This window comes from Suricata suricatta, chromosome 5, assembly GCF_006229205.1.
Source record: "Suricata suricatta isolate VVHF042 chromosome 5, meerkat_22Aug2017_6uvM2_HiC, whole genome shotgun sequence".
Taxonomy (NCBI): domain Eukaryota; kingdom Metazoa; phylum Chordata; class Mammalia; order Carnivora; family Herpestidae; genus Suricata; species Suricata suricatta.
The window spans coordinates 90,045,885-90,065,946 of NC_043704.1; the positions used below are offsets into that span (position 1 = coordinate 90,045,885).

General features: G+C 34.0%; 1 protein-coding gene across 1 annotated transcript in view; it reads right to left on the reverse strand.

Moving 5' to 3' along the window:
* The window catches only part of NAALADL2 (N-acetylated alpha-linked acidic dipeptidase like 2), a 669,400-nt gene that overhangs the window by 506,302 nt on the left and 143,036 nt on the right, over nucleotides 1-20,062 (reverse strand). Inside the window, exon 4 of the mRNA XM_029938743.1 lies at nucleotides 11,575-11,694. Coding sequence (XP_029794603.1) covers nucleotides 11,575-11,694 — 120 coding nt within the window. The remainder of the gene's footprint in view (nucleotides 1-11,574; nucleotides 11,695-20,062) is intronic.

Sequence of the window (20,062 nt, forward strand, 5' to 3'; positions counted from 1 at the left end):
CATTATTTCCAACAGATTACTCTATTTTGTCTAGACCTCCTTGAGTCCAATTTAGCATAAAACACTTTGTCATTTAGCTTTGCTAGAATAGAAAATAAATAATCCAGAATATTGCAGATAATTTTTAAAATTCAGAAATTATTTTTAATGATCCCATCAATAAATCTTCTGATCTAATAGACTCACATCAAAACATGTTGAAACAAAGACTATAAATATTAAAACATACAGAATACATCAGCACATATAATAATACAGGAAGCCAAAGTGGACTGATTTGCTTCATTTGTCTGCTATTCGAAATTAAAAACAAAAATTTAATCCAGGCACATGCATGAAAAGCTTAATTTCCTACAGAGTCATATAAAACTCAGTAATAAAGGATGTGAAATAGGTAGAAAAATGCTCATCTGGCTGTAATACCACAGTAACTTGGGAGAAAAGCCAATTCCAGTTTAATCTGTTAGATATTATAAATTTCAGTTTTTACTAGTTCTTCCCTTATGTAATCCTTGAGCTTGTAAATTTACAAAACTGAATATAGAGTTTGATACCACCCAAAATACAAGATGAAGAAAAATCTAATATTGTTCTTTTCTTAACAGAACTGAAATTAAATTTCAGATTTTATCATAGATGTTTTACTATCCATAATGCCATGGTCAAGTTATACTATTGTTCATTATAGATATGTTGCTATTTAAAGGCAAAGAAATTGTTTTAGAACAATTTTTACTTTGGATATTGCACCAATGTCAAGTAAACATTGCAAGTTACAACTGTAAGGGATTCTATTGCATTTCAATGACTCATTTTATGTATGATGGAATGTATCCTAAGATTGCTTGAAAACTTCTTAGGATGAGAATTACAAAATAAGTTTTATGTGGATAATTTATCTGTTTATAACAAAACAAGCCTGGTAAATAGGGATAGTAAGTTTAATAACCCAATAGATTTAGATAAAAACAAAAAGAAAGCTATAAATGAAAATTTAAGAATAATCATGATCTTGTGGAAGAATCGCATGATAGCCCTTGCTTGAGTATGAATACTAGTCTAAACTGAAGTCTGCTATTATATTACATATATTTCTGGGATTACAGAGACTAATTTTTCTAATTTTCCAATATAAACTTGTTAAAATGTGGAATTTTTCCAAAATAAATGGAACTATTAGTGTTGTAAGAGCATTAAAAAAATTTAGTTGTTGGATGACTATAATATTCAAATAATGCACTTATTATCAATTTAAGAAAATCCAAGGGGCACCTGGGTGGCTGGTTAAGTGTCTAACTCTAGGGGCGCCTGGGTGGCTCAGTTGGAAAATCCAAGGGGCACCTGGGTGGCTGGTTAAGTGTCTAACTCTAGGGGCGCCTGGGTGGCTCAGTTGGTTAAATGTCCGGCTTCAGCTCAGGTCATGATCTCGTGGTTCATGGGTTCGAGCCCTATGTCAGGCTCTGTGCTGACAGCTAGCTCAGAGCCTGAAGCCTGTTTCAGATTCTGTATCTCCCTCTCTCTCTGACCTTCCCCTGCTCACACAGTGTCTCTCTGTCTCTCAAAAATAAATTAAAAAAAAAAAAAACATTTAAAAAATGTCTAACTCTAGATTTTGGCTCAGGTCATGATCTCGCAGTTCGTCTGAGCTGGCAGAGCAAAGCCTGCTTGCAGTTCTCTCCCTCTGTCTCTCCTCTGCCTGTGTGTATGTGAGCTCCCTCTCTCTTTATCTCTCTCTCTCTAAATAAATAAATAAACTTAAAAAAAGAAAATCATAAGACATTCATTATACTAAATTACACTAGGTGTAATCTAAAATGCAATACAAGAGAAAATATACAAAAAATTACGTAAAGACGGAGTAAAATTTGGAAATTCCACTCTACTCAATAAAAATAACTTTCATTTTATCTGTAATAGAAAGGCTTTTTTTCGAACTGCACCTTATTAAAACCCCCAAAGCTATATTTTTAACTGTAATATATATTGGGCTATAAAACCTTCCCAGTAGCTTTTGCATAAACACAGTAAATATATATTTTCAGTTAAAAAGCAATTTAATGAATATTTATGAGAATAATAAATTAACTTATATGTTAATAATTACTTATTAAAATAATTTTTTACAAGTGTATATTATTTTCAAAGTTCAAGTGAGAATAATTTAAGCTTGCATAGCTGGGCTAAGGTTTTATAGCTTATTAAAGGTTAATTTGTTATAAAAACCAGAAATCTATTGAATTCAAAACCAGCTGCAATATATTGTATAGCTGTAATTTTAATTACATAAATTTTAGGGGGAGGTATTTTTTTGCCAAACAAATATTAATTTTTTCAATGATATTTCCTTCCCAGAAGTAATTTAACTCTATCTCCACATATTTTAGAGCAACAGCAAATGAATAATATCCAAGCTGCTGCCTAGGATTCCTTAGCAATGTTTTCCTTAGCAAGATAGTAGTTACTTTATGTTTTTAAGAGACAAAGAGAGATGGAGAATGAGAAGAAAGAGGTCAGAGCCAAACAGATAGTAATTAATAATTAGATATCAAGTGGCTTTTTAAAACTTTGTTAAGGATAGAACCAAGGATTTATTTACTTTATAACTTCTTTTTTTAATTTTGTGAACACCTTGTATGAAATTTCAACACAGAAATGAAAGGAACTATGCAAAAAATCTCAAGGTCAAAGTCAGTTTCATAATCTAAATTCAAATATGTAAGAAAACCTTCAACTTCATAACAATTCCTAAAATAATCTAAGCTGTCTACTGAAGTACTGAGCCTTACTTAGAACAAACAAGGCAGGGATTATATGATTTATTGAATAACGTGGGACTTGAACTCACAACCCTGAGATCAAGACCTAAATTGAGATCAAGAGTCTGATGTTTAACCAATGGAGCCACCCAGACACACCAGATCCTAGATTTCTGACTGCACAGAATAGTGACCATTAATACAAGTAGAAACACAAATAGAACATAAATAGAAAATGCAGCACATGGTAAAATATTTTGGTGTGATTAAATAAAATATTAGCTTATTTTCAAATAGTGCTTAGTATGTTCTAGACATGGTGTGGAATACTTACATGTATTATTTCAATTAATTTCTATATTAATCTTATAATTTATGCAATTTCATTAAGTTTTTGGAGCCATACATGGTTAAATTCACAATAAATTTAAACTTTGTATATGTTTATCCTACTTCCCTATAAATATAATTTTAAATACCAAAATATTATTTTCATAATATCATGCAATTCTATCACCTCAAAAAAATTCACGCATAAAAATGAACACTGAAGAACGTAAAAATTGAAAGTAGGTACTATCCTGTTACATCACTGTTTATATTCATCCTTAATAGTCACTTTATATTTATTTTTAACATTCATTTCTCCACTTATTTATATCTCTCTTATTCCACACAAAAATGTTAGACAGTTTAAGTTTTGTGTTTGAGATTCAAATTAGGATACATGGTATCAACATAATTCTTACTGTTAAATAATGTAAAATCTCAATCTTGAAATAGAATACTTCTATAATCAATTTATCCAATAAGTATAATATTATCTACAGTTCAATGCTGCAAGTTTGAGGGAGCTGCCATTTTCCCATTACTAAATTCATGTCCATCCTCATTAGAATCTCATTTGGATTTTAAGGGCTTAATAGTAATAAATAATATTTATTAAGAATTATGCTTGCAATTTCAAATTTAATGCTCATGCCACATGAGTTGGGATTATTTTTATCACAATTATAAAGATTTTTTTTAAAGAAACAAAGACAAAAACAAAAATTCTAAGACTTCAGAGGTGTTGGGTAATATTCTGAAGTTACATAACTATCGAGAAGAGCTAGGCCTTGAGCCTGTTTCCACCATCCTTGCACCCTGCCACACTGGGTTTCACAATTTAAAACAAGTTACCAGGGTGCCTGGATGGCTCAGTTCGTTGAGCATCTTACTTCCACTCAGGTCATGATCTCGCTGTTCCTGAATTCAATCCCCGCATCAGCCTGTATGCTGTCAGCACAGAGCCTGCTTTAGAATCCTCTCTCCTCCCCCTCTCGTCCCCCTCCTTCCCCACTTGCAATCTCTCTCAGAAATAAATAAATATTTAAATTATAAGATAATAAGAATAATAAAACAAGCTACCTATTGAACATGGAGCAAATAGGGCAGATTGGAAAGACAAGGACATCTATCCACAGTTGTCATAAATACAACAATAAGTTGTTTTTCAACAAAAACTACTTAACTTTTATAGATACAGTAATATTTGGTCTAAGTTATTTAGAAAAATAATTAGTCAGTCAGTGGAAAACAGAAAACTTTCTCATTAAAAACAAAACAAAACAAAAAAATAGCAGATGTAGCTTTTAAATGCATTAAATCATTGTTTTCTGGTTTTGGGTTCTAGTCCTGACCATGTTTTCTGTGCTCAAAGGAACAACTCTGGAGTCTTATAATGACAAAATATTGCGCATTGTTCCTTTGTAATTACTTCTGAGAACTGGGTAAGAAGTACCTCATTAAATCAGGCAGTGAGCAAGCATACCCTGTCAAAGTGTCAAGATACTATTTGTTTTTATTTTCTTAAAATATTTTCAAAACTTATCTTAAGAAAAAAGAAGGAAGTTTGCTTCCATATACAAAATCACACTTCAAAACACCATGCAATGATGCTGATTTAAATATTTTTTCATCTGAAATATTCATAAAGTGCCACATAAAATAGATACACTAGGATCATTAATAACAGAAAAGATTATAATACATTAAAGCTTTCAATAAAAAAGGATTTCTTGGAGGCACCTGGGTGGCCTACTCAGTTAAGTGTCTGACGTCAGCTCAGGTCATGATCTCAGTGTTTGTGAGTTCAGGCCCCACATTGGGCTCTGTGCTGACGGCTCGGAGCCTCGAGTCTGTTTTGGATTCTGTATCTGTCTGACTCTGCCCCTCCCCTGCTTGTGTTATTTCTCTCTCTCACAAAAGTAAATAAACGTTAGAAAAAAATTTTTAAGGGGGGGGTCTTCTCTTTCCTCCTATTTTTCTAGCCTTATTGCCACATCACACATAAGATTGTATCGTTGTGTACCACAAACCCAAGATATACCGTGAATAGTTTATCTCTGAAAACTATTAAGTCCTGTTACATTGCTGTATTATTGTACTAGCACTACATATTTTTGATGCTTTTAGCTAAATGCATATTTAATTTTAGGAAATAGAAAATTAAATTTTAGTTTTACCATCATATACTCCCATGTGAGGTAAATATCATTCTTTATTAATTAGAAGAAAAATAAATAATCCTTTTTAATGTAATTATCATAGGGATTGAATTAATGTCATTAAAAAAACAAAAGAAGACTGGAATAAATGATACAAAGTATAGTTCAGCAAAACTGAAAAGCATGCAAATATTTCAAGTGACAGTTTTCAAGCAAAGTGTTTCTCAGCATTTACTTTACATAAACTGAAAGATTTCTTATTGATCATCCAATTGTCCATTTGTTGAATATTAATTGGTAAATTACTAGTATCTATAGATTTTCCTAAATCCTCAAGTCAACAATTTAAATTTAATTATTTTGTAAATTAAGTAAGTGGTATGAAGCTCACTTTTCCTTAAGTAATGCTCCTCCTTCCTAATCTGTGAGAAATATTTTATTCAAAAGCATAAACACCAGCACAGAGCCCAATGTGGGGCCTGAACTCACAAACACTGAGATCATGACTTGAGCTGAAGTCAGACACTTAACTGAGTAGGCCACCCAGGTGCCTCCAAGAAATCCTTTTTTATTGAAAGCTTTAATGTATTATAATCTTTTCTGTTATTAATGATCCTAGTGTATCTATTTTATGTGGCACTTTATGATGTTTCCTATCTCTCATTTCCCTCTAGGCTCTTCTGAGAGGCCTGTGTAAGGATGTCTCACAAACGTAAGTGGTAGTTGGTCAAGTTCCACACTGGCCAAACAATGTGCAATTCATATGAAAATATACATCTTATCAGATGAATAGAGAGGAAAATAATTAGTCTTTTGTAGGAAATTACAGAATCATTTGGATTCCTAGATCATTAAACTCTAATTAATCATAAGGATAAAATGTCAATAAGGAAAATTTTAAAATGGATATCTTTTTTTAAGTAACTTTTCCTAAAGTTATTTATTTAAGTTTGTTTATTTATTTTGAGAGAGAGCACACATGCGTGTGCCTGCACATACATGCTCATGCATGTGCAAGCTGGGGAGGGGCAGAGAGAGAAGGACAGAGAAAATCCCAAGAAAATTCAGCACTGTTAACGCAGAGCCCAACATGGAATTTGATCTCACAAATGGAGAGATCATGACCTAAGCCGAAATCAAGAGTCATACACTCAACCCACTGAGCCACCCGGGTGTTCCTAAAGTTTATTTATTTTTGAGAGACAGGGAGAGAGAGAAACCCAAGCAGGCTCCACTGCTCAGTTGTGGAGCCTGACACAGAGCTCTGTCTCACAACTGTGAGATCATGGCCTGAGCCTAAACCAAGAGTCAGTTGCTTAACAGCCTGAGCAATTTATGAGCCCCTAAAAACAGATATCATACTATATTAACAGTGGGCACTAGAAATATAGTATATGCTACCTCATTTATAAATAACTGCAATAGCATTTGTGGAGTTTTACGTGTAATTTCTCCATGTAAAAAAAGTTGTAAGTATATGTATTTATCTTTAATTTCACTGCATCAAATTTGACTCTGTTAGGATATGAGGCTGAAACTTGGTATAGACCTAAACAATGGCCCAGCCTCTATGTTTCAGCATGATATATATGATTTCTAGTTGTCACGCAGTATACAGTAATTTATCTTATTATTGCTTTTGTGAAAATTACTCTAAAAAGAAAGCCAAGAGCTTTTATTGCATTTATAAAATAAATTTCATACTAGAGTGCTATTCAGCAATTTGGGAATACGTGAGGGTCTTCCAATGGGCTTTATTATGTTTCAGATTGTCACTGAGAGAAGTCTAGGTGAATCTAGTATGACACATAAAATAATATTCTGTCTTAAAGCTTAAAGAAGTAAAGCACTCTCCTATAAAATAAACTACTAAAATACAAAACTAAAGTAGACCTAATGCCTTTTCTCTAAGGTTTAAGCTTAAGGGAACTAGCAAGAGCTAGACCTGGAGAACTGGGTTGACTCTTCCCTAGAGTAATGAAATATGGATATCAAGGCATAAACTAAAAGCCATTTGCCTTTCATACTTCCTGCTACACAGTATAGAGATTTTCTCATCAATCCCTTCATGCAGACTAAATTAACATATACATAGTATTTATGGTAAAACTAATAAGATCTCCTTGGCCACAGATTCTTTTTCTACTCATTTTTTAGGTGATAAATATCCCTTGTTGCTCTATCTCAGATGCAGACAATCCCTCCCATATTATTGAACTTGACTTAGTAACTACTACAGAAGTAAGAAAACATGAATTTCCTCCTCAGTCATTCAGCTGCATGTTCCAGTCCAGATGCTTCTTTAGAACCATGATTAGCAGTTGTGATACACAAAATGGTTCTCTTCCTGTTTCAACCCAGCTGTATTACTGTATCCCCTTCCTTTCCATTTTCAGTCCCAAAAATTATTTGATGGACCAGTTAAGCAAGTTCAGCTGTCACCATGCTGCACAACTTTATTTAATCAATACTTTCTTTTGCTTTACTATGTGAATGTATATTAATAGATGTACTATCAATGATTCTCTCAGATATCTGGGATAATCCACAGAAAACAGAAATGGCTAGAGTGGAATTTAAAAAGTTAAAGAAAGGATACCCTGTCTTCTGCCTAGAGATAATGCTATGTTTGTGGTAAGGCTCTGTCTGGAGCGAGATTCTGCATAGATCTCTTGTTAAAGTTACTCATGAAGGGCAACAGAGTGGCTCAGTTGGTTAAGCCTCTGACTTTGGCTCAGGTCATGATCTGATGGTTTGTGGGTTCAAGCCCCATGTTGAGCTCTGTGCTGACAGTTCAGAGCCTGGACCCTGCTTCTGTTTCTGAGTCTCCCTCTATCTCTGTCCCTCCCCTGTTCACACTCTGTTTCTCCCCCTCAAAAATAAACACTAATTTTTTTTAATCTACTCATGGGCCTGTAGGAAAATGATCAGAGAAAATATACCAGGTTCTTAATAATTGTGTCCTATTCCAGATAAACCACTCATTCACTACTTTGTAGATATGGCCAAATGGTTTCATAATATATTCTCGGGAGAAGTCAGATACAAAGAAACCTTGCTTTGTTTTTACTCATAATCTACTAGTAAGGATTTTGAATATTTGGTCTACAGACACTCAGGAAAGTTTTTGAATGCCTTATCTAACTTGAATTTTTAAAGGCTTTTTCTGTTTGTTTTGATTGCATAATATATATACAATCACTATAGAATATTTAGAAATTCAGGAAAATGTGAAGAAGTAGAAATCATCTATAATTTTGCCAATTCAATTTATATAATTGGCCCCTGCCACAAACAGCATTTCAGTCATATAGATCACTGGCAGACTGAACAAGCAGGATTTACGTACCAGAGGCAATGCTACTCTGTTTCCTATTGCCTACGCAAAACGTACCCAGACAAGATCCACAGGCTCCTAGATAAAGACTTCATCTGATGACTGGTAACTTAAAAAGTCCTGTAATCAGTCTGAGTCACTTGTCTTAAATAATTAGAATACATAGTCTCACATCATGATCAAAACTCCACCCTTGATTTAAAATTTCATTTTCTTGCCCTCCACCAGTTCAGGTCTATTGTTGTTCTTTCCTCATGCACTAATGATATTTATCTATAAACTGAATGTAATAATAATCTGTACTTCAATAATATGCTTATTATGAAGATTAATGGGATAGTACATTAAAAAAGCTTAAAAAATATCTAGCCCATATTACTAATAATGGGGAAATATAAAAAAAAGTAGAAATCATCCATAATTCCATTGACCCAATTTATATAATTGGTCCCTAGAGGCTGGAGTAAATAACACTGGATAGCTGTGAGCCTTTTAGGGGCAAAGGAAGGTGCAGCAGAACAAGGGGGTTGGGGGATAGGAGTAGGCAAAACATTTCTTGGTCAGGAGAAAGTAATCTACTCCCACTAGTCTAGACCAGACCAGAGAACTTCAGATTTGATCAGATCTAAACTCAAGTAGCTTAACAAAAATATATAATTCCTTAACCTCTTCCGTTTCATTAGAAAATATACCAGTTTAAATTAGTGTTGCTTATTGGATAGTTTTTAGGTCACTATGAATTTGTATTACCTCTATACTGCTCTATTCTACATTTTCAAGAGTCACTATAAATATCAATGCATTCTCTAGACCAGATGACCAGATGGGCTACACAGGCAGCTACTTTGATTTTTTTTTTTATGAGCCATTTATAGACACTGTTTCTAGGTCCAAGGCAAATGTGTGTGTGTGTGTATGTGTGTGTGTATATATATATATATATATATATACACACACACACATATATATATATGTATATATATAACTATATCTATAGATAGAGATAGATATTGATACTGCAGAAATATATAAACACACATATATATTTCTGCTCCGAGCTCTGGAGACACAGGCCAGTCCTGAAACAGACACTCCTTTCCTGCTCATCTCTCACTTACTGGTTTCTCAGGTGAGTCAGCCACCAGCCTACCATGTTCCCCATATTGCAGAAGACACACATTAAACCTTCCACATGGTTCCATTGGAAGCTTCATCACTAGGCTTGCAATGGAACTTAAATTTCTCTAAAATTTCTATTCATAAAATCTTCTCCCCCCATCATCCTCCAAACCTTTTATGCCCCAGATATAAGAAGTTCAACAATAGTCTAACATGTTTTTAATATATTCCTTTGACACACTGGTGTTGGGTAGGTCATGTCAAAACACCCACTCATATATATATATTACCATCTTGATTAGCTAGCTAGTTAGCTATATCTGTCTGCCAATCTATCCTAACAACATACATACACTTACAGATTAAAGACTCAGGATGTGACATGAAACTATGTAGGTATAAATCCTTATTGTTTCATCTTACTACCTGTTTGTCTTTGAGCCAGTTGCTTATTCCTTTCCTACCTCAGTTACCACTCCTGTAAACTGAAGATAATAATGGTCCCTACCTCAACGACATGATTATTGTGAAGATTGAAAAAAAAACACTTAGAAAAGTATTTATCCCATATTATTAACATACTATCTTTAGATGTAACAATAATACAATCATTATTATAATTATTATAAATGTCCTTTTTATAACTTGTTTGATTTAAGAGGATGCTCGCATGCTGATCAATATTATTCTCTACCTTGTAATTATACACTATTCAGCTATTCAAATGTAGCATTATTTTCAATACTAAACTGGACATATATATCATTTCTAAAAGTTGTCACATCATTGATGATCTTTATCATCTCTGTTTTCCTCCTTTATAATATATTGAGTAAACCAAAATCACTGGATCAAAATATGATTAAGTTAATTAATACATATTGACAAATTATACTGCTAAAAACAAATATCACATTGATACACACATATCGTATCTATCAAACAATGTATTTTCAAGACTACCTTAAAATCTGGCCAATTATCTACTATCAAGCATTGATTTAAGTATAAGGGCATCCATGGAAGGTAATGAAAAAGAGGCATTCTGTTTTCTTGTCTACTTATAGAGTACACAAACAGATTTCTGGAATCTTTTTGGGATTTAGGAAGCAAAAATCTTTAAGGGTTTGATGAAGAGAAACCTAATATATTTTCAGAACCAGAGAGTGCCACTGCCACAACTACACTGACCATTTTTTTTAAATAGAAAAAGTAAATGAAGTTAAGAATAAGAAGTCGTGGCTGTCTTTCGTAGTGTTCATGATCAGATACTTAGATAGAGCTGCTTTAATTATGTAAATGCATCTAGTGGATAAGTGTTAATAAACTTCCATTTAAATAAAATAAATCAAAATTCTATTTCTCCTTAGCATATTATATTTTAATTAAATTCTTGAGCACAGTCAGTAACTGTGAAGTTATACAGTTGACAAAATCAATCACTAAGGAGTATAAATCTGCTAGATACTTGTCTAACGCAAAGCACATAGTAATTAGTCAGTTTTGATAATAGAAGTTTCACATATGTCCTGAGAAGAGGACTCTGGCTCTCAATTTTAGCATTCTACATTGGTATTATTACAAAGAGTATAACAGTTTCATCAAAGTCCCAGAACCTCATCAATGCCTAGCTCAAGGTATCTTCTGTCTCAAGTATATAATAATGACATCAACTATTTTTCTTAACAATTTTTAATTTAAAATATTCTATTTTGGAAAATCATCTTCCTGTGATGCTCTCTGACTCTGTGTGCTTCTCTTTCTCCCTCTTTCTCTGTCTCTGCCTCTGTGTCTCTCGCTCCACTCATAAAGGCATATAACTCCAACAAAACAATAAAATGTTCACCCCACCAGCAACAGCCATTGGACCAACCTTATAAAGTAATGGCAATTTTCCTAATTTCAGAAGTGCAATCTGATTCGTTGTATTTTTCATTTTTTGTATCCTTTTTAAATCATCTGCATTTCCATAACTCACATCAATGACTTCAGCCTGAAAGAGAAGAAAAGACAAAGTATTGTAGGAAGAAGTATAGCAAACTATCCATTTAGAGCAATGAAATCATTAACAATAATTTGTAATAGTCAAAAGAGAACCATTTTCACTCTTACTCTGACCTAATCACCACAAACATGATCTTTCTATTTCCATCAGGGTACAGTTCTTTTGGTAACTTGAGAAAAAGGTTTAGAGTCATTTCAACTTTGTCCTTTCCCTTCTAGATAAGTTACAACCCCAATTCATCCCCCCTAGCAGGTGACCAAGTTTGGTATATTGCATATTTATGTTTCTGGAATTTGAATCATTTTATAATATACTACAAGATTAATTTCCTTAAAGCTCAACAACAATTATAGCAATCTTTGACTTGAAAACCATGTAAAAGCCCTCAATTATTTTCCAAATTAAACAAAGCCCATCATGTACAGCTGTTCAGGCAGTGCACATATTCAGTTGTGAATCATAACTCCTTGGGTTATGCAAGATACAGCCTGTGAAATCGACCATATGTGCCAGTCTAGTATTCAAGGATTTTAGAACATGACCCCAAACTACAATTTCTGTCACATTTCCCACTCATCCATACACTTGTCTTATATTCTATATCAATATCTCTTATTTTTAAGAGTCACATTTCATTAATGTTAAAATTATATGTCTTTCTGGAGATTCTATTGGGAATTATTTAGTATTCTTTAGTAGTTGTCCCTTTCCTTCTCCAAGAAAAGTACCACATCGAGGGTCTATAAAAAACATATTCTTATAAGCCAAGACAATTCCTTTCAGGTTTGGTTTCCATATTTTTTATCATTAAAATAGTAACTGTTATTCTTTCCAGTGATAAAATTATATGAAATGTGCTGTTTCAGACTAGAGCATATATACACTGAGGCATTAAGGAGTTAACATTAAGGAATTAAGGAGGCAAACAATGAGAGAATAGAGATGGAGAATCCAGACCTCTTAATTCCCACCCTTCTCAATTGGAACAATTACTTTCACCAGTTTTATTCAAAGGGCCTCCACAGAAGACTCATGTGAAGAAAACAGTCTGTGTTTAGAAGAACATATGAATACCACCAAGATACCAGAAAATCTGTTAGAGAAAACATTTCTGGCATGAAATATTCCCTTGGTCCTTTCATTCATTTGTATCTATCAAAACTTTACTCATACATTAAAGCCCATTTCAAATGCTACCTACCCGATGAATTGTATTTCCCTGTGGCCCAAGTATATGTGCCTTCTCTACTTTGAACTTGACTCACTTGAAGACCTCACTGGATTCATATCTCTCTACTTCTATCTAGCTCTATCATCTATATTTTATCTAGGTATCTAGATACCTAGATAGATGATAGATAGATATAGATAGATAGATAGATAGATAGACAGATAGATAGATAGGTAGATAGATCTATATATTCTGTGTTTCCTTAGTGAAGGGCCCATCATGAACCTTTCTAGCCCTCATCCATGTGTCCACTGTACACTGTTAGCTGTCTTAAACTGAAATGATTACAGTTCATACAATATCTAGGAAAAGTTAAGCTGTAGTTACAAATGGATTTCTTAAGAAAATCTAGTTGTTAAGAATACTTCTGTCAGAATGGCTTTGGGTTATAATTTTGTTTCAATTAAAATGTGATTAAATCAGTGTCTTATTAATATATTTTTTGAGTTTGCTGATACCATTACAATATAAATAACTATTGATTTATGATTTAAAAGTCTAATTAAATAAGTGATCACATATTAATAATCACATTAGAAAAATGAGAGAATTCATATTATTCATTTCAAAATTTTAAGCTACCTACTAATTATGTGTGATTCACTGATATCATATAAAAACAGGGATATCCCTTAATTGGTTATATTAATGAACATGTTTTTCAAATTAAGGAGAGTTTAGGGGAAAATCATGCTGGACTGAAAGGGTGTAGGCTAGACTTTGAACTTTCTGTTTCTATACATACCAGAAAGGTGTGACAGTTACAAAAATACCATTTCTGTAAAAGACATTTTACATCGTTGGAAAATAGCAATAGCTTGCCTCAATAATGGAAATTTTAATTAAAGAGCTCTTTCATTACCTTTCTCTAAATAACATATCAATAGAGTCAAGCATTTTAACATTAAGAGAGTTTTTTTTCTTTTTTCACAAAAATAGTCCTCAACACAGGATCATTATACCAATTAATTTTGGCTTATGCATTTTGAACTGATTTATTTTGGCTTATGCATTAAAAATCAACAATTATAGAAATCACTGTTCTCATGGTTTGACAGGTAATAATAAAAATGTATCTATTGCCTTCAAAGGATGCCTCTGAATTGGGTCCTTTCTAAAAGTCTTTCCTATTTATCTTTAAGCAAACTGAAAAATCTCAGCTACAAGAAAGCACACTGAATTTTTCTGAGACACAAATCAATATACAATGATATGATTAAATGTCATGCCATTTCTTTCCACACATTCTTGTTGCCACAATGAACCTTTTCTTATTTTATATATTCTGTCACACTAGAAAATTATCCACTCAAACGGTTGGGATACTATGTTTAATTTATGTCCAAATACCAAGGATTTAGTTACATCTGACAAATCTGTTTGGAAAATATCAAATGAGCAGGAACCTATGTACTTGTTGAACTATTCATTCGTGTGCACCAATTTTTCCACTGAGGACTTCCCTGACAGATAGGAGGGGATACTTGAGAGGTACAGAGTAAAATGAAAGAAGTTCCCATTTTGTTTTAAATTTTTTTAACCAGGGAGAGATATAAAAAGTCTACACATTAATTTTTATTTAAATTCTATACATTAATTGTTGACTAAGAACAAAGAACTTAAAACAACAGCAACAACTATAACAAACAAACCAGAACCAAATATTTTATACTTTTTAAAAATACTTAAAGTTTTGAAATGACAACAGAGAGTGGTGGGCCACATAGAAGCAGCTAAGAGAAAAGGTGGCACATTTTAAAAATAATTACTAATATTAAAATGCAATTATCTTTTGTAATAAAACATGTGACTCGAAATAATCATAATGATAATTAGCAACAACAACAAATCAAAACATTAAAAAGTGATACTCTATTACATTGGTGGTTTTATGGTTCTAGGCGAAAGAGAGAGAGAGAGAGAGGGAGAGAGGGAGAGAGAGAGAGAGAGAGAGAGAGAGAGAGAGAGAGAGAGAGAGAGAAAGAATCCTGAGCAGAAGCAACAGAAGGGAATAACTAAGAGCAATGAATAGAATTGTTATGTCTCTAGCAGTCAGCTAAAGAAAATAAAGAGAGCAATCATGGAAAGTAAGTAGATCAGAGAAGAACGTCTTGGGCCATCCAGCTGTAGGTGGCTTGGGAACTAAGGAACAATCAGCACCATGTTTCTCCTCTAACTTGAGATAGCAAAAATTATTCATACTTATGAAATGATGTAAGCTTTGAAACATTTCAGACTTGACATTTTCAACCAAATCAATCACTCTGGATCCTCTCAGCTCTTTTCTATAGATTCTGAATGTACAGAATATTTGAAAAGCATTGCTGCTTTGACTAAAACAGTAATTCAGAAGTGGTAAACCCAAGCAGTTCTCATACTGACAAAGAACAGTAGTATCGGAAATATTATTCACCTAAATACAACTTTTACTTCAGAAATTTACTACTGTCTTATATAATCTACCTTTGAATCCTCTTGAAATTAGTGCTTATATCTATTACAACCTTGTAAAATCAAAATGTCCCTCGATGTTTGTTTACTTCTGTCTTTTCTAAAAGGGATTATTATTTATGAAGACTTTGGAATTCAGAGATTCCTAGAATTATATTAGTACTTCCTTTTTAAGTTCACTCAATAGCTTTTCATCATGGACCATCTTTTCCAGCCTTTTGGTGTAAAAAGTCAGATGAAGAGGTGTCTTGTTGATTTTATCCCTTTTTTTACATGTAATATATAAACTTGCTGAAAGAAAATATCTGCTACAATGATATACTGAATGTAAGCTTATTGACATGATGACCACATTTTACGGCAGAAAAAACAAAGAAAAACCAGAGTAGTTAATTGTTTTGACATAGTTATTTAAAAAATTTGCAAAATGTTTTATAATCTAAGATATGATGCACACTCATGCAAAGGATGAGAAAATTAAGTTAAAACCATTATAATACAGAAATTTAACCAAAGTGAAGCACTATTCTGTTAGGATTTTCTTATAAGGGGACAGATCAGCTAAGGATGGAATTTCAGGAAATTTATCAATGAAGGAAGCCTGGTGGACCAATGACAGTTGAGAAAGTGGATGGAAGCTCAGGTGGTATTTTGCAACAATTACCCCAGAAGTGTTTACACTTGACATAATTTGAGGAAATTTCTTGGAAAGAATTTACCTCTCGATCTTCCATCAGTCCTACATGAAAGGTAAACTTAATCTGACTAGGGAACTTCCTCATTCAAATAGAAATCAGAAGGAAGTTCTCTGCCCCTTACACTATTGTTACTGACTTTTGAGTGGTCTCTGTGGCTCTGGGTGGCATGTGTAAGGGGTTCAAAGTGGAAGTTGAGTGCACTCTTTACTCAATGGCATTGTTCTTGGCTCTGTGTACCCTGCCCAAACATTGTGCCCATGCTGTAACTGGCAAAACAGTTTCTTGCTGAGTACTGAGTGCAGTGAAGTCCTATGCTTATAAAAGAGACCTCATCAGGGGTGGGGGAGGAGGGTGGTAGGGTTGGTATGGGGATGAGGAGCCCTGATGTATAGCATTTAAACATTTTTTGTGGTTTAAATATTAGATCAGAATTTGGAAAAAAGCACAGAATTGACTTTCACTAGCAGAAACAAGTTGACTTGAACCATTCCAGCACACCACTGGAACACTTGTACTTGGCCTTTTCAGTGGTAGAGGAATATATTACTCAGGGCTCTCCTAGGTGGTTGAAAACAGAAACGGGTATGCATTCGAGTTATGGGTTGAAGCTTGTGCCTAGGACTTGGCAAAGCAGAGTTAAGAAACAGAGGAAGATAAGAGGTGCATAATAGCAAGAGAGAAATGAGGGTAAGAGGAGTTCACAGGAATCCCCAGCTATTAGGAGGTTGGAAATTAAGGGCTGCTTGCATGGCTCAGTTAAGTGTCTGACTTCAGCTCAGGTCATGATCAGGCAGTCTGTGAGTTTGAGCCCCACATAAAGCTCTTTGCTGACAGCTCAGAGCCTGGAGTCTGCTTTGGATTCTGTGTCTCCCTCTGTCTCTCTGCCCCTCCTTTACTCATGCTCTGTCGCTTTCCATCTCTCAAAAATAAATAAACATTTAAAAAAGGAAAGAAAGAAAGTTGGAAACTGAACATAGGGCCTTGAGAGAGAGGGAGAAAGGAGGGGAGGGTTGGGGGAAAGATTGATGTGGACATGACTGTTATGACATGATACAGGGGAAAAAGAAAATCAGTATTTAACCATTTATGTCCTCGGTGCTAGACATTTTGCTACAGAGATCATGTAAATGGTGTTCAGTCTATCTTCAGAACGCTCATATTTGGGAGGTGGTTCTGCTCATTTATAGATGTCTTGCTAGTGCTCATAGCCTCATAGCAGTATTGAGTCACACAGTTTGTAATTACTTATCTGACAGTTTCTCTTATTAGACTGGCAGCTCCATGTGGACAGTGTCTAGAGTCTTCTTATTTATCACTTTGTCCCCTATGACTGGCACCTAAGAGGTACTCAGTATGTATTTGCTGAAGTTCGAATGTTTCCTGTTATATTAGTGAGACCCAGATGGCTAAATGCTCTATTACTCATCTAATCTTTCACTATCAAATTAAAATATAAGAAAAAACAAATTAATAATCACAGGGCACTCTATTTAATAAATGATACTCAACTTATCAAGGTAAGGATATTGAAGGAGTTGCAAATTCATTCAAGAGAGTTCTTCCTGGAGGCCATGAAAATAATAGGGAAGATTCTGCTTCTTTTAAAAATCAATTAGATAGGGGCACCTGCGTGGCTCAGTCAGTTAAGTGTCCAGTTTTGGATCAGGTCATGATCTCACAGTCCACGGGTCCGAGCTCCACATTGGGCTTTGTGCTGACAGTTCAGTGCCTGGAGCCTGCTTCAAATTCTGTCTCAGTCTGTCCGTCTCTGCCCCTCCCCCACTCGTGCTCTCTCATTCCCTCTCCCCCTCTCTCAAAAATAAATATATGTTAAAAAACTTTTTAAATCAATTAAATTAGCATATTTAAATAATACATAAACTTAAGGATCAACTTTTCCATAGATCTTTCTAGTTCTGAAAAAAATGAATTTACAGCACCCACTGAGGTGAGGTAAATTTTATATGTAAGCTACATATTTAAATCTAGACTTTTATGGAAGTTAAAATACAAATTAAATTTGCTAAGAATGTTGTTTTCAAATAATTTGGTAAGAGGTATGCTTTAGATCATGTCAAAATGAAAATGAAAATGCAAACCTAGAATTTTCTGTCAGATAACTCTTAATTATGATGATTCAGAGACTTTAGAAATAACATTAGTCAAATAAGAACTTTGTAGTCAAACACATTCTCACTAAAAATGCCATTATCTGTGTTAATGAAAAGTGAAAAAAGTTCATTGCACTTTAACCATTTAACTGAATTCAGCTATCTTTGTTTCAAAACTTTTATTCCATAAAATAGGCTTTGGATCTCCTTCCCAGGTAGAAGATATAACCTCTCTAACAAACATTTAAGTATAGACAACATGTTGTGATAAGTCACTTCTGTGTTTGTAAACGCTTATAAATACATTTTATTTTTATTTTTATTTATTATTTGAGAGAGACAAAGTGCGAGTGGGAAGGGGCAGAGAGAGAGGGAGACACAGAATCTGAAGCAGGCTCCAGGCTCTGAGCTGTCAGCACAGAGCCTCATGTGGGGCTCGAACTCACAGACCGCCTGATCATGACCTGAGCTGCAGTTGGACGCTCAACCAACTAAGCCACTCAGGCACCCTCTGTCTAAATTTTAAATATAGGCAAAAACATATACTTTAAATATGTGGAAACTAACACCATGGTTATAATGTACAAACAAAAAGAAGCAGCAATCATGGAATTGTTTTGTTAATTCAGTTGGTTAATACACAAAGCTCATGAAACCAGAAAGAGAAGGTGATATTCGGTCAAGAAATTTTATGCAGATTTTAAGAAAAATAACATTATATAAAAGCGCACTCACTGCCGTTCATCTCACAATTGTGCATTGTTGACAAAAAGATGGATTCCACAAAAGAAAAAGAAAAAGGACAAATAAAATGCAAAGTCATTTTCAACACTGAAAACCTGTGCATGCTCACATTTTTCTCTTGGTGAGAGAGTAGCTTCATCCTCTCACCCAGACAACAAAAATTTAAATAATGCAATTCCATTCTACTCCTTTATTTAGCTTTCTGATATTTTTAAAATCTATAACAGGAATCACACAGCCAAATGCATATAGATCTGCCTTTTGCCAAAATACTCCATAAGTTTGCCTTTGTTTGAGAATATAAGAGAAAAAGACAAAGTTTTCCCAGCTATGAGAAAACAAACATCTGATTTTAAGTAATCCAAGGATTCCATGCAGGCGTTACATGCTTTCTTTTTAAGACAATATGATACACTTTGATACAGTGCTTATTTTTTAATGTTTATTTATTTTTGAGAGATAGTGAGAGCTAGAGCCAGAGGGAGGATGAGCTGGGGAGGGGCCGAGAGGGTGGGGGACAGAGGAACTGAAGCAGGCCTTGAGCTGACAGGCACAGAGCCTGACATGGAGCACCAACTCAGGAACCGTGAGATCCCGACCTGAGTCGAAGTTAGATGCTTAACAGACTGAGCCACCCAGGTGCCCCTGATACAGTGTTTAGATTTCATGTGTTAAACTATGGCTTGATATTTTACAAAACGAAAATAAGCGACGCTCTTCAGACCCAAGTTAACATGATTTGTCATTCTGGATTTAAAGTAGAATATTTACTCCTAGATTCTTTGAGTGGTTAGTTTTAAATTAAAAACGTGATTATATATATTTTATTATTTATTCATACTTAACAAGGCATTTTCCTTCCTAATAATTAATATTTGTCATATTAAACTGATGACTGTAAGATTACATTCAGACAATATGATAAAAATTTCAGATCATGATATATAGAGATATTTTAATTTCTCCCATTTAAATGTGTTTATTTTATACCAGGTGATAATAATAGCTAACACTTATGGAGTGCTTTCTAAGTGCACTCAATGTGCACGACATGGTTTATATCATTTCTTCCCTACCACGGCCAATGGAAGTACTGTACCATTCCCCTTATACAGATGAGA